The sequence below is a fragment of the Equus caballus genome, chromosome 1 (genome assembly GCF_041296265.1).
Source record: "Equus caballus isolate H_3958 breed thoroughbred chromosome 1, TB-T2T, whole genome shotgun sequence".
NCBI classification, from domain to species: Eukaryota; Metazoa; Chordata; class Mammalia; order Perissodactyla; family Equidae; genus Equus; species Equus caballus.
In genome coordinates this window covers 36,862,530-36,877,456 of record NC_091684.1, presented here as the reverse complement: position 1 = coordinate 36,877,456, position 14,927 = coordinate 36,862,530, and the positions used below count along the sequence as shown (strand labels likewise).

The window sequence follows — 14,927 nt, the reverse complement described above, 5'->3', positions numbered from 1 at the left end:
CCTACAGAGTTTACATATATTCATACATACTTCATTTTATTCCTATTCACTTTATTGCACTTTGCAGATACTGCGTTTTTTACAAAATCCTCCACTAGCAAAAAGATTATGACTCACTGAAGGCTCAGATGATGGTTAGCATTTTTAAGCAATAAACTATTTTTAAATCAAGGTATGTACATTGTGTTTTTAGACATAATGTCTAAATACATAATGTCTTGTACACTTAATACACTTAGTAGATGACAGTATAGTGTAAACGTATCTTTTATATGCACTGGGAAACCAAAAAATTCATGTGACTTGCTTTATTGTGATATTTGCTTTGTTGCAGTGGTCTGGAACTAAACCCGCAATATCTTCTAGGTATGCCTGTATAGAATTAACAGTGCAAAACAACAACCACATATAAGTTAAACTGGGAAGGGAATTGATATGAGTTTAAAAAACTCTATTAAATTATAGTGCTTACAGGACATATACCTTACATATAAACATATAGAAAGATTGAAAGCAAAAGGATGGAAAAATATATCATGCAAACATTAACCAAAAGAAGGCAGATGTTTGTATATTAATATCAAAGTAGGCTTTAAGATGAAAGTGTTAGTAGAGAGAGAAAGAGAAACATTTCACAGTGATAAAAGGTTTGATTTATTAGGAAAATAAACAATTCTAAATTTGTTTCCATCTTATAACATAGAATCAAAATATATATAGCAAAAATTGTCAGAATTAAAAGGAGAAACAGACAACTTGAAAATCATAGTGGGAGATTTTAATGCACTCCTCTTAGTAACTACTAGAGCCAGTAGACAAAACAAAACTATATTTTTAAATTTAATTTTTATTTTTTTGGTAAGGAAGATTCACTCTGAGCTAACATCCATAGCCAACCTTGCTCTTTTTTTGCTTGAGGAAGATTAGCCCTGGGCTAACATCTGTGCCAGTCTTCCTCTGTTTTATACATGGGATCCCTCCACAGCATGGCTGATCAGTGGAGTAGGTCTATGCCCAGGATCTGAACCCACAAATCCAGGCTGCCCAAGTGGAGTGTGCAGAACTTTAACCAATTGGCCACGGGGCTGTCCCCTATGGTCCTTTTAAATAATACAATTAACGGCTCTGCCCTAATTGACATATGTAACACTGTATCCCATGATTTCAGACTATCCATTTTTTAAGAACATTTACCAAAATTGATTATATTCTGGTTCTTAGAGAAAATGTCAGGAGATTTCAAAGGATTGAAATAATACAGAGTATGTTCTCTGACCACATTGGAATTATTCCAGAAATCAGTAATAAATGGATAAGTAGAACTCCCTTATGTTTGGAAATTAAGAAATAAAATTCTAAATAACCCATGGGTCAAAGAAGAAACTCCGTTGAAACTAGAAAATATTTTGAATTGAATTATAATGAATATATGACATAGCAAAACTTGTAGGATGCAACAGAAGTCATATTTAAGGGAAATTTATAGCCTTACAATTATAAATTAGGAAAGAGACTGAAATCAATGATCTAAGTATCCATCTCAAGAATTTAGAGAAACAATAGCAAACTAAACTCAAAGAAAGTAGAAGGATATGACATGAAAAGTACAGGCGACAAAATCAAAACCAAGTGGGATTACATCAAGCTAAAAAAGCTTCTGCACAGCAAAGGAAATAATCAACAGAGTGAAAAGGCAACCTATGAAATGGGGGAAAATATTTGCAAAACTGTATGTCTGATTAGGAGTTAATCTCCAAAACACTTAAGGAACTCTTAAATTCAGTAGGAAAAAAACTGATCACTTGATTAAAAAATGGTCTAAGGACTTATATAGACATTTCTCCAGAGAAGACATTCAAATGGCCAACGGGTTTATGAGAAAATGCTTGGCATCACTAACCATCAGGGAAATACAAAGCAAAATCACAGTGGGATATCACCTCACACCTCTCAGGGTGGCTGTTGTCAAAAAAAACAAGTGTTGACAAGGACTTGCAGAAATTGGAATACTTGCATACTGTTGGTGGGAATGCAAAATAGTATAACCGCTATGTGTAACAGTATAGAGGTTCCTCAAAAATCTGAAAATAGAACTATCATATGATTCAGCAATCCACTTCTAGGTATTTATCCAAAAGAATTGAAATCAGAATTTTAAAGCAATATTAGCACTCCCATGGTCATTGCAGCATTATTCACAATATCCAAGACATGGAAACAACCTAAACATTCCTTGACAGATGAATGGATTAAGAAAATGTGGTATGTACATACAGTGGAATACTATTCAACCTGTAAAAAGGAAATTATGAGGTATCTAAAATAATCAAATTCATAGAGTCAAAGAGTGGGATAGTGGTTGCCAGGGGCTGGCGGGAGGGGGAAATGAGTTACTAATCAACAGGCATAAAGTTTCAGTTAGGCAAGATGAATAAGCTCTAGAGGTCTGCTGTCCAACATTGTACCTGTAGTTAACAATGTATTAATATGTTCATATAATGCTGATATTAATAGATATTAATAATGTAATGTATGTACACTTAAAAATGTGTTAAAAGCATAGATCTAATTTTAAGTGTGCTTACCACAATAAAATACAATTTAAAAAAAAAAATGGAAGGAAGTCGTCAAGATAGGAATAGAAACCAATATAACAGAAAACAAAATATAATGGAGAGGATCAACAAAGCCAAAAGTTGGTTCTTAGTCTTTCTAATAAAATTGATAAATCTCTGCAATACTGTTCAAAAAAGAAGAGAAAGGACACAAAGCATAAATTAAAAATGAGACATCACTCCAGATCCTACACCTACGGATATTAAAAGAAAATATGACCAAATTCTTGAACCAATTTTGACAATAATGAATTTTGAAATAATCTGATTTTTTCTTTTTCCAAAATAGGCACAACAGCAGAAAACCTTCAGTGTTACTCTGCAGATAAAGCAAAATAATGTAAAATTTGGGAAGAATATGTATATAAATGATAGAATTCCAGAAGAAAGCAGTGAAATTGTCTTGAAACATACATTTGAGGAAGAGGAGGAGAATGAAGAGGAGGTGATGGCAGTTCCTTTCTCTCTCTCTCATTCATTCATTCATTCATTGGGGGAATTTTTTCTTTTGAGTTGTATGTCTGTGTGACTCAGTCTTCTCATGTGCAAAATGAATTATGTGCATCAGTTTGTAATGAGCTATTAGGACAATAGAGCCATGTGAAATATTAGACTGCATAATTGACAGATAACAGGAAATATTGTAGATTATATTTGTAAGCATAAATAGTTGAACCTAGGTTTTCTACATAATTAGCAGTAAAATGTAAATATAGTGATACCTTTTTTGTAGTGATGACATATTTTAATTATCTGTGGAAAACATTTAATTTCCTAATGGCTTGACTTTGCCATTTAGACTAATTCTGTATAGCCTACTTTTTTTTTTATTGGTGCTGAGATACTACAAAATAATTCCAATATGGTTAAAGTTAAATTTTTTATTTCTTAAAAAAGGCTTATTAAGTTTAGAAACCTTGAAGTTATCCTTAAATATTTATTTTCTTTCATCTTCTATATCCAAATTCATTCCTAGTCCTATTGCTTCTTTTGCTCTCTCCATGAAGTTTTCTGTTAAGCTTACCTTGTTTTTTATTTTTATTTTTTGAGGAAGAGTAGCCCTGAGCTAACATCTGCTACCAATCCTCCTCTTTTTTTTTTCTTTTTTTGCTGAAGAAGACTGCCCTGAGCTAACGTCTGTGCCCATCTCCCTCTACTTTATGTGTGAGACGCCTGCCACAGCATGGCTTTACAAGCGGTGCTTAGGTCCACACCCAGGATCCGAACCGGCAAACTTAACTGCTGTGCCACTGGGCTGGCCCCCTGTTAAGCTTACTTTTTATCTTTTCCTTTGAATTCCTTTTGAATTTAGTTACTACCATAAGGAGCCTAGTTATTTCTAAATGCTTTGCCTTGTAAATGAGATTTTAAACTTTTTCATTCTTTTTTTTTTGTTTTGAGGAAGATTAGCCCTGTGCTAACATCCACTGCCAATCCTCCTCTTTTTGCTGAGGAAGATTGGCCCTGAGCTAACATCGGTGCCCATCTTCCTTTACTTTATATGTGGGATACCACTACAGTGTGCCTCGATAAGTGGTGTGTAGGTCTGCCCCTGGGATCTGAACCAGTGCACTCTGGGCTGCCAAAGTGGAGCACATGAACTTAACCGCTATGCCACTGGGCTGGCTCCTAAATTCTTTTTCTAGGGACCTACTAAGAGCTTTTAATTGATTGCTAAAAGGAACCATATGAATATGTGTCCATGGTCTTTTCTGTGGTTTGGAAAATAACTGAGTGTTCGCTATGTACATACCTGCTATATGCCTGAGGATGAGTGAGACTATATGTATTTATTGGTGCATGTGTGTATATGTGTGTATGTGTATGTATATATGTGTATATGTGTGTGTATATATGTAGGTGTATATGTGTATGCATATCCAATGGATGTCTGATATTGTCCTGAATACAGACAAATGAACAGCTTTAGACAGTTTAATGTCTTTGTAATGTGGAGTTAGTGTTTCCCGATTAGTCCATTGAAATTAAATAAATACTTTGAAATCTACTTTTTTGTTCTTTCTTAATCAGTATTCAGAGAATCTCTGTATTCTCTTCTCCCTTAAATTTGGAATGGTGAAAATGGACCATCTAATCTTCTTAACTCAATTTTCCCTAGTCTGTTTTGCATATCTTTAACTGCTGGGAGCATTACCATAATGTCCCAGCCAAAATCCGTACTCTAAGAAAAACTTGTCTTTTTCCCCTGTTCTTTCAGATCTGTTTTAGTATTACTGTTTCTATCATTTTCCATAATAAGTAACACTATAATAAAAATAATTTGTCTACTCTGGGGATTCCTAAGAATAGAAATGTGTTCCTTTAAAAAGAGTTTATTTCTCAAGTTTGAGAAACTTTGTACCACTCTGTTTCATCAATTCTAAGGTGCATTTTAAAAAATGTTATAACATCTCAGAATCAGGATACATCTTAAAATTGATGATATCATAGTTTCAAGTGGTAGTTGTTTTTTTCTTTTTTAGTGTTGCGTAAAATAATAGTGATGATGTCTTCAATTTGATGAAATAATAATAAATCATATGACTTAGCTGTCTCAGAGAAGGTACTTTGTCTATAGCTAAACCATAAATCCATACATCATCTTTACCAAAAGCAATAATGATGTATCTAGTTACACAGAGCAATTTTCTGGTAATCTACCAAGCATGTTAAAGATATACAATCTCTCCCTTTTATTACCTTATAATCTAAAATAGTCAACAATGATGATAAATATATAAAGGATGAACTGAACAAATGCCAAAACAAAATAAAAGGGGCATTGTGTTTATATTGTATGCTTTTTATAGTTGATAAATGTTGTAATATCAAGTCCATAAATCTTCTTGTCTTTCTTTAACTTACATTATCCAACAATGGACTAGTAGTTTGACCTTAATTTTTTTTTTTTAAAGATTTTATTTTTTTTTTCCTTTTTCTCCCCAAAGCCCCCCAGTACATAGTTGTATATTCTTCGTTGTGGGTCCTTTCTAGTTGTGGCATGTGGGACGCTGCCTCAGCGTGGTTTGATGAGCAGTGCCATGTCCGCGCCCAGGATTCGAACCAACGAAACACTGGGCTGCCTGCAGCAGAGCGCACGAACTTAACCACTCCGCCACAGGGCCAGCCCCTTGACCTTAATTTTTAAAAAATGGTTTTGTTTTTCAGGTCTTAACTGTTCAGGATCTTGTTGATTTTTCCCCTGTTTACCGATGTTTGCATATTTATTCTGTTTTGGTAAGTATCTTTTGTATATTTTTATGTGTGTGTATTATGTGTGTGTGTATATGTATATTTGTATTATTAAAAAGACGTATACATTTTAGGCCTACTTTTCTAAAGGCTGAGCATAAGCTCAGTGAGCTGTAAATCTTCATGCAATAAATATTTGTGAAATATCCACTATGTGTAAGGGCACTTAGTTTTTCTTTAACTTATTTTTTTACATTCACGCTGTACATTTTATTTTAATTTCAAATGTAAATCTGTTTATTCCCCATTTTATAAAATTATTTTATTGAGGTCATTTTGACTTACAACATTGTGTAAATTTCAGGTGTATGTTATTATATTTCAGTTTCTATATAGACTGCATTGTGTTCACCACCAATAGTCTAGGTTTTTTTGTTTTTTTGGTGAGGAAGATTGGCCCTGAGCTAACATCTGAGCCAATCTTCCTCTATTTTTCATGTGGGATGCCTCCACAGCACGTGTGTATGTCCACCCCTGGGATCCAAACCCACGAACCTTGGGGCTGCCGAAGCAGAGTGCACAAACCTAACCACTACACCACTGGGCCAGCCCCTCATTTCTTTTTTAATCCAGTTTGCCAATCTCTGTCTTTTGATTGGAGTATTAGTTCATTTACGTATAATGTAATTACTGATAAGGTAGGATTTACATGTACCATTTGTTTTAATATGTCTTATTCTTTTGTTCCTCTGTTCCTCCATTAGTATCTTCTTTTCATTAAATAGATATTTTCTTGTGTACCACTTCAATTCTTTTGTCATTTATTTATTTGTTTTAGTATTTTCTTACTGTTTGCCCTGGAGATTCAATTAACATCTTACCTTAAAACAATCTAGTTCACATTAAACCCCCTCCTTTGTGTTATTGTTATCATACTAATTACATCTTCATACGTTGGAAGCCATTGACATGGTTTTATAATTATTGCTGTCTGCAGTTGTTTTTTCGGTCAGAAGTAAGGAGTTACAAATAAAAATACATTTATGCTGTCTTTATATTTACCTGTGTATTTACCTTCATTGGTGTTCTTTATTTCTTCACGTGAATTAGAGTTACTGTCTAGTGCCCTTTCATTGCTGCCTGAGGGACTCCCTTTAGTATGTCTTTTAGGAAAGGTCTGTTAGCATCAGATTCTCTCAATTTTTGTTTATTGGGAATGTCTTAATTGGAAGTTACAGCACAGTATGGTAAGTGCAATGATATGGATGTACAAGTTGATATGGGATAACATGAATAGTAACAAGCCTCAGAAAGTTGAGGAAGGCTTTCTAAAGGAAGGGACATTCATGGTGAACCCTGAAGGGAGAATAAAAGTCATACAGGGAAAAGGAACTTGGAAGCATATTTCAGGAACAGCTTGTACAAAAGCCTGGAAGTGAAAAGAAAATGGTATCTTGACTATGCTGAGATGAGGAAGGAGATGGAGGAAGCTGCTGGATCACATAGGGCCTTGTACAAGTTGAGAAGTTTAGGCTTGGCAGCTAATTTCTTTTTCTTTTTTTGAGGAAGATTAGCCCTGAGCTAACATCTGCTGCCACTCCTCCTCTTTTTGCTGAGGAAGACTGGCCCTGAGCTAACATCCATGCCCATCTTCCTCTACTTTTTTATATGTGGGACGCCTACCACAGCATGGCTTGCCAAGCAGTGCCATGTCTGCATCCAGGATCCAAACCGGAGAACCCCGGGCTGCCTAAGCGGAACGTGCAAACTTAACTGCTGCGCCACTGGGCTGGCCCCGCTAATTTCTTTATTTAGTTTCCCTCATGACAGCCATATTTTCTTCAGTCAGTCAAAAATCTGTAAAGCCTAAACAGTAAGATGGGCAACTGTCCACTTGTTTGAACTTACCTTTAGTCTTCCTGATTGTCTTGATGCCAAACAAGGTTGCTATCTTTTAACTCTAATGCCAAAAACTTGTTCTTGACATTCAGTATGAAATACTGTTCAGCATTTATATTCCAGTTTTTAGAAAATTTGCAGTGACCCTTAAGGGGTAAAGAAGTTACCTCCTTAGCAATGTGTGGGTATGTGTTTTTCATTATTCTGCTGATTTTATTTTAGGGTGATGAGGAGGCATTTGAAAATTATTACCGAAAACAAAGAAAGAAACAAGCAAGACTGGTATTGCAACCCCAGTCAAATATGGTAAGTATGTGAAGATTTTGAATTGGTTATGCTGTTACTTTTGATCCCCTTGCCCTGCTTTAATTTCTTCAGAGCATTCATCACTATTCATTGAACTACAAATATTTATTGAACACTGTTCTGTATGTTGATTATGGTGATAGTTGCATGACTAGAAGTGTTTGTGAAGACTCATAGAAACAGTACATGAAAAAGAATGAATTTTATTGTGTGTAACCTATACCTCAGTGCATCTGACTATAAAACAAACAAAACAGGAAACCTCAATGAAGGCAGAAATCCAGATAGGTTTAATGAAGCACTGGATGTAGCTTTTATCCTTGGGGGCATCTGCTGAATGGGAAAGCCTGAATTTTGAGTACATGGGAATACAGAGGGCTAAGCCCAGAGCAACTCAAAGTAGGTGATAAGAGAGTGTTTCCCTTGTAAAGCTGAGGCTCCAAAGAATTGTAGCCCCCTTGTTAGGATGACCTAGAGATAAAAACCATCTAACAAAACCTCTCTGCTCCTTCTGCCAAATACTGTAAGGAAATTGCCTATCTCAAATCTTGGTGCTGAGTGAACAGAGAAAAAAAAGCTCTAAGAATTTACAACCAGCAGTTCCTCATATGTGTTTGGTACCCAATTTATTCTCCTTGGATAGTCAAAAAAACCTCAAGTTGAAAATTTTGTTTAAAGTGGTTCCAGGCTGATATTGCCTCCAGGTGCCTAGTAGAAGCAAGTGTAGATCTCTGAACCTTCATACCAGAGTTAAAGAATATCCAGAGTTAAAGTTTCAAGGAAAATTAGCAGTTCACAGTCAAAAGTAATATCAAGCAAGTGAGAATCATTAGAAATATTGACAACAGAAATAAATCCTTAAAGACTTTCCATATTTGAATTATTAGCCATAGAATATAAAATAACACTATTTAATATATTTAAAGAAATAAAAGGCAAGCTTGATATAAATAGGGAACAAGAAACTATAGAGAATGACCACAATATGTGAAGAAAAATAGAATACCTAGAAATTAAAGATGTATTAACCAAAATTATAATTTTATGAACAGATTTAACAGTTGATGAATTCTCTTAGTTGATCTGAAGAAATTGTCTAGAAAGCATCACAGACAAAAGCATAAAAATAGAAGAGAGACGGGAATACAGAGAGAAGGTCTAATATATCTAGTTGGAGTTTCAGAAAGAGGATAGAGCAAATGGGACAGAGGAGTGTTTGAGGACATAATGGCTGAGAATTTTCCAGGACAGATGAGAAATGGAACCCTACAGAGTAAAGCCCAAGGAATCCCAAGTAGGTTAAATAAAAAGAAATACAGTCTTAGAGGCCTTACAGTGAAACTGCAGAACACCAAAAGATAAAGAGAAAATAGAAGACCTGAAAAACATTATCAGCTAACTTGATCTAATTAACGTTTGTTGAATACTCCACCCAAAACAGCAGAATGCACATGCCTTTGAAGTACACATGGAAGGTTCACAAAGATAGATCATATTCTGGCTATAAAATAATTTTCAACAAATATAAAAGATGTGAAATCATACAAAGTATGTCTTCTGACCACAGGAGAATTAAATTATTCATATGAATGAATATTGACTTTTACCTCATTCACCAATTTAAGAAATGGATCATAGACCTAAATTTAAGAGCTAAAACTATAAAATTTTTAGAAAAAACAAAGGTTAAAATCTTTGTGACCTTGAGTTAGGCAACATTTTCTTAGGTGAGATACATAAAGCATGAACCATAAAAGAAAGAAATTGATAAACTGAACATCAAAATGAAAAACTTCTATTCTTCAAAAGGCATTCTTAAGAAAATCAAAAGACAAGACACAGATGGAGAGAAAATATTTGCAAAACTCACATCTAACAAAGGGCTTATATCCAGAATATATAAAGAACTTGTATAACTAAGTAGTTAAAGACAAACGAATGGACAAAAGATCCATATAGACATTTTACCAAAGATATACAGATGACAAGTAAGCACATGAAAAGATGTCAATATCATTTTTCATCAGGAAAATGCAAGTTAAAACCACAATGAGATACCACTACATACTTACTAGAATAATTAAAATCAAAAAGGTTGATAATAGCAAGTGCTGGTGAGGATGTGGAGCAACTAGGGCTCTCATACACTTCTAGTGGGTATAAAAATTATACTGCCACCTTGGAAAATAATTTGACACTTTGTTGTAATGTTAAGCTTATGCTTACCTTATGACCCAGCAGTCCTTCTCCTAGATTTTTACTCATGAAAAATGAAAATCTGTCTTCAAACAGTGGCTCATATGTGAATGTTTACAGTAGCTCTATTCATAAATGCCTAAAACTGGAAACGTCCCAAATGTCTACGAAGTAATGAATAAATTGTCACAATAGAAAAAGAACTGATAAATGCAGTGACATGGACGAATCTCAAAAGCATTTTTCTAAGTGAAAAAATTCAGATACCACAAAGTTATGTATAGTATGATTTATGTTATATGACATTTTTGAAAAGGCAAACCTATGGGACAGAATGGGATTGATGGCCAAGGAGTGGGGTTGCACAGAGTGAGTCACTACAAGGGGCATGAGGGAACTTTCTTATGAGATGGAAATGTTCTATATCTCAGTTTTGGCAGTGGTTACATAAATGTCTACCTTTGTCAAAACTCATTGGACTCTATGTGTAAAAAGGTTTAATTTTACTGTATGTAAATTATACCACAATAAACTTGACCTTAAAAACAAAGATAAAGAGAAGACCTTAAAAATACCCAGAGAGAAGAAATTATTTTCACCTAAACAAGTCAATGGAATTGACTTTTCAATGCTGAAGGAAAATAACTGTCAACCTGGGATTCTATATCCAGTGAAACAAGGGCAAAGATAGACACTTTCAGACAAAGAAGAGGATAGCTTGCTACTGAGACACCCTTACTAAGCAAATTCTAAAGGATCTACTTTAGACAAAAGGAAAGCAATGCCAAATGGAAGATATGCGATGCTAAAAGGAATGAATAGCAAAGAAACTAAATATATGGGTAAATCTGTGTTTCCTATAGAAAATAATATTAATAGAATATTATGGACCTTAAAACAAAATAAAATTAAAATACACAACAAAAATAGCATAAATATCAAAATGAGATAGAAGTTAACGAAATGAAACTATTCTACAGTTTCTGAATTGTCCAGAAGATGAGTAAAAATATTGATTAATTGTAGTTTGATTACTTAAGAATGCATTATGTAATTTCTGGAGTAGAAACAGAGTATATACCTTCATATAATACAAAAAAGCTAGAATGATAAATAAAATATTCATCTCTTGGAGTTGATTAAAAAAATGGTAATTTTAAACCTATAAGCACTTGATAACATTGACTCAAAATATTTAAAGCAAAATTGCCACATCTAAAAGCATAATTAGAAAAATCCATAGGCATAGTGGATTTTTGAAGGTCTCAGTATGTTATAAACCAAATAGAATGTCTTTAAAAATACGAAACATGCTTAATAGGCTTGATCTAAAGAACTACGTAGAATCTTGTTTCAACAATTGTAGAAACATATTCTTTTCAAGCACACACGGAACAATATAAAATGTGACTTTATACTATGTTATAAAGCAAGTATCAAGAAGTATCAAACATCTGGTGTCATGTAGACTACATTCACTGATCATAGTATTTTTAAACTAACAGTAATAACATTCCTCCCCCCACCTGAAAAAAACTCAGATATTTGAAAACTTTGATCATATTTAAATATACAAAATATAACATTTGAACTTAATTGAAGTAATGAAGTATTTCATGTAATAAACGTTTATGAATGAAATTCAAATGATCAAATATTTTCCTGTATGCCTTTTGTTAAAATTATAAACAATAGGCAATTGTAGACCATTCTTAAGAAGTTTGACTTTGTTATAAATCAGATGAAAAGTCATTGGAAGGTTTTTAGCAGAAGATACAATGATCTGATTACTGTTTGGAAAGTATCATCTCACAGATCTCTGGAGAATAGACTATAGGGAGCAACCCTGGAAGCTGGGGAGACTAGAGAAGAAAAGGATGTAATAGCCTAAGTGAGAGATGATGGTGGTTTGAATTAGCCTGCTGAGAAGAGGGTTCTGAAATCGTATTTACTTTTTAACTGGTTTATTGTCCATCTTTTTTCAAATGCAAGTTCCATGAGGGTAAGGACGTTTTATTATTTACCAGTTTATCCCTGGTGCCTTAGAAATGTATCTGGTTTGGATCCTGGGTGTGGACATGGCACTGCTCATCAGGCCATGCTGAGGCGGCATCCTGCATGCCACAACTAGGAGGACCCACAACTAAAAATACACAACAATGTACCGGGGGACTTTGGGGAGAAAAAGGAAAAATAAAATCTTAAAAAAAACCTGTATGCAGCATATAGTAGACTCTCAATAAATATTTGTTAATAAATGTTATAGTGACTTGGAACTTACTTTCCAAATGTTACTGATATTTATTGGTTTAAATTGATTTTTATTTTTCATTTAAAGCATGAAACAGTTGATGGCTATAGAAGATATTTCACTCAAATTGTAGGGTATGTATCTAATATGGAAATAAGTATTGTTTTTATATTATGTTAAATGTCAGAAGTAATTATTTTCTATTTGGGTTTTAATTTGTTTTTAACACGTTATGTTGGTAATTACTGTTTTTAGGTTCTTTGTCGTGGAAGATCACATTTTACATGTGACCCAGGGATTAGTAACCAGGGCATACACTGATGAACTTTGGAACATGGCCCTCTCAAAGATAATTGCTGTCCTTAGAGCTCATTCAGTAAGTCAGACAATTTATATTACCAGATTTTTAATTCAGTTACTTCAAGAACTTCTGAAATGCATAATGTCGGAAGAAAATTGTACCTCCATCGTTCTGCATTTTTTGTAATTGCTCAGATTTGGAAGTAGTAATGTAAGGCTTTTGTTTGTCTGGTAATATCGGGCTGTGATTTCGCAACTGACTGGTACTTCCCAAGACACTTTTAGTTCAGCATTATAGAAAATGAAGAATTAAGCTGGTCTCATTAGTCTCAACTGACCTCTTCATTAGATCACTGAAAAGCACCGTGAAGAAAGGGTTTTTAATTATCATTCCAAATTCTTTGTTTCCAAAATAAACTCCACCATCAAAACTCAATAGAACTTGCTCTTCAATGTTTATAATTTGTTTGCAATAATATAATTACAAATTTCTTAAAAATATGCAATTGTCAAAATTTGAACTCATTTGAAATAATGAACCTTTTATGTAATGAGAGTTTTTTTGTGAATGAGAGTAAAATAAATTATTTGCATAATATTCCTTTTGTGAAAATAATAAATATGTTAGTGTTATAAAGACTATTAAAATTAATAATTGCTCAGTTTACACTTTTTCTTACAGCCTTTTTAGTAGTTAACCTTTAGTGAAATCTTCCCATGCTTAAAATTTTGTAATCTGTTATTTATAATTTTATTACTGAGAATAGAGATTGAAAATATTTTGGAGGATTAATAGCTAATGTGATATTTAGATTATAAATACACTACTTTTTTATCAGGAATGTAGATTCTTGATACACTATTTGTCCAATGAACTACAACTTTTTCTAACATTAATAAAAAACAATATGTTTTATCAAGGTTTATATTCAGACCTGCTCTGAATATGTAAAATTATAGTATGCTTCCTATTAATCCCATGATATCAAATATGAAGTCATAGTATATTAAATGCAACATATCATACTTCGCATCTTATTAAATGCTGTTAAGGGGACAGTGAATTTTATTATCTCTGTGAAATTAATTATTTTGTTTTGATGAATTACTGAGAAAATAAATTGTCATTCTTCTATTGGAAGAAGTAATATATTGTGTCTCTTTTTATAAGAGAATAAGTAAATAATTGAAAAGTAAAAATACGTGGTCTATGTATAAATCATTTTTTCAGTTTAAAATAATGAATTCCTTAAAATCTAAAGACTTTTAGAAAATAAGCATCATCACTTTGTCTGAAGTTTAGTGTGTGCAAATTTCAGGAAAATTTGTTTTCGTATAGTACAGATACTTTAGGTATGTCATGTGATGATTTTTCCATAAGACTTTTTACTGAATAGAGGAAGCCAGCCTTCCTCTTACTAATAACCAAGGATCTTACTAATAACCAAGATTTTAAATTTATTGTAAGACTGGCAGATTAAAGAAAAAGTTTTCAGGTTTTGTTTCTTAGTTTTTAACCAAATGACTCTGGTTTTTGTTTGTTTGTGTTTCCATCCCTCCCCCCACATTTTCCTAGTCTTACTGCACTGATCCTGATCTTGTTCTGGAGCTGAAGAATCTCATTGTAATATTTGCAGATACTTTGCAGGTGGGTAATAATCTGACATTCAATTAATGGCTATTTTGAGCACTTTTAAAGATATGACAAAATATAGAGTACACTCACTTACTTTATTGCTTATTAATGTTAGTAAATTAGTAGTAACCAAATGTTTACTTATATATTGAGATTACCCAGCACTTTTCATACCACGTCCTTCCTGATCATGAAGTTTGGACAGACCTCAGGGAATATTACAATGTTTTTAAATATTGGTCATTCAGTTAGAAAAGATAAAGTATTTCTGTAGTTGAAAAAATAAAAGTCCATGGTGTATTGAAAAGAATCCTGAACTAGAATTAGAAGATCTACCTTGAGACAATAAGCATGGGCTCTGAGAGTCACACTGACCCTGAGTTTATGTCCCACCTCTGCTGTTGGGTAATTGTCTGTCTGCACGTTTTCTAAACTTTAGATCTCCATTTGTGAAAGTGGGTTTATTACTAGTTTTCAGAATTGTTTTGAGTTTTAAATGTGGTAATAAATATGAAAACATATGGCTTGAAAG

At 33.4% G+C, this 14,927-nt stretch overlaps 1 protein-coding gene across 18 annotated transcripts in view; it reads left to right on the top strand.

Moving 5' to 3' along the window:
• EXOC6 (exocyst complex component 6) overlaps positions 1-14,927 on the top strand; it is a 207,076-nt gene that overhangs the window by 78,054 nt on the left and 114,095 nt on the right. For all 18 annotated transcript variants that reach the window (XM_023642467.2, XM_023642473.2, XM_070261949.1 and 15 more), the window contains 6 exons: positions 2,905-3,060; positions 5,784-5,852; positions 7,929-8,012; positions 12,547-12,593; positions 12,715-12,835; positions 14,336-14,407. In XM_023642467.2, the coding sequence (XP_023498235.1) occupies positions 2,905-3,060; positions 5,784-5,852; positions 7,929-8,012; positions 12,547-12,593; positions 12,715-12,835; positions 14,336-14,407 (549 nt within the window). The remainder of the gene's footprint in view (positions 1-2,904; positions 3,061-5,783; positions 5,853-7,928; positions 8,013-12,546; positions 12,594-12,714; positions 12,836-14,335; positions 14,408-14,927) is intronic.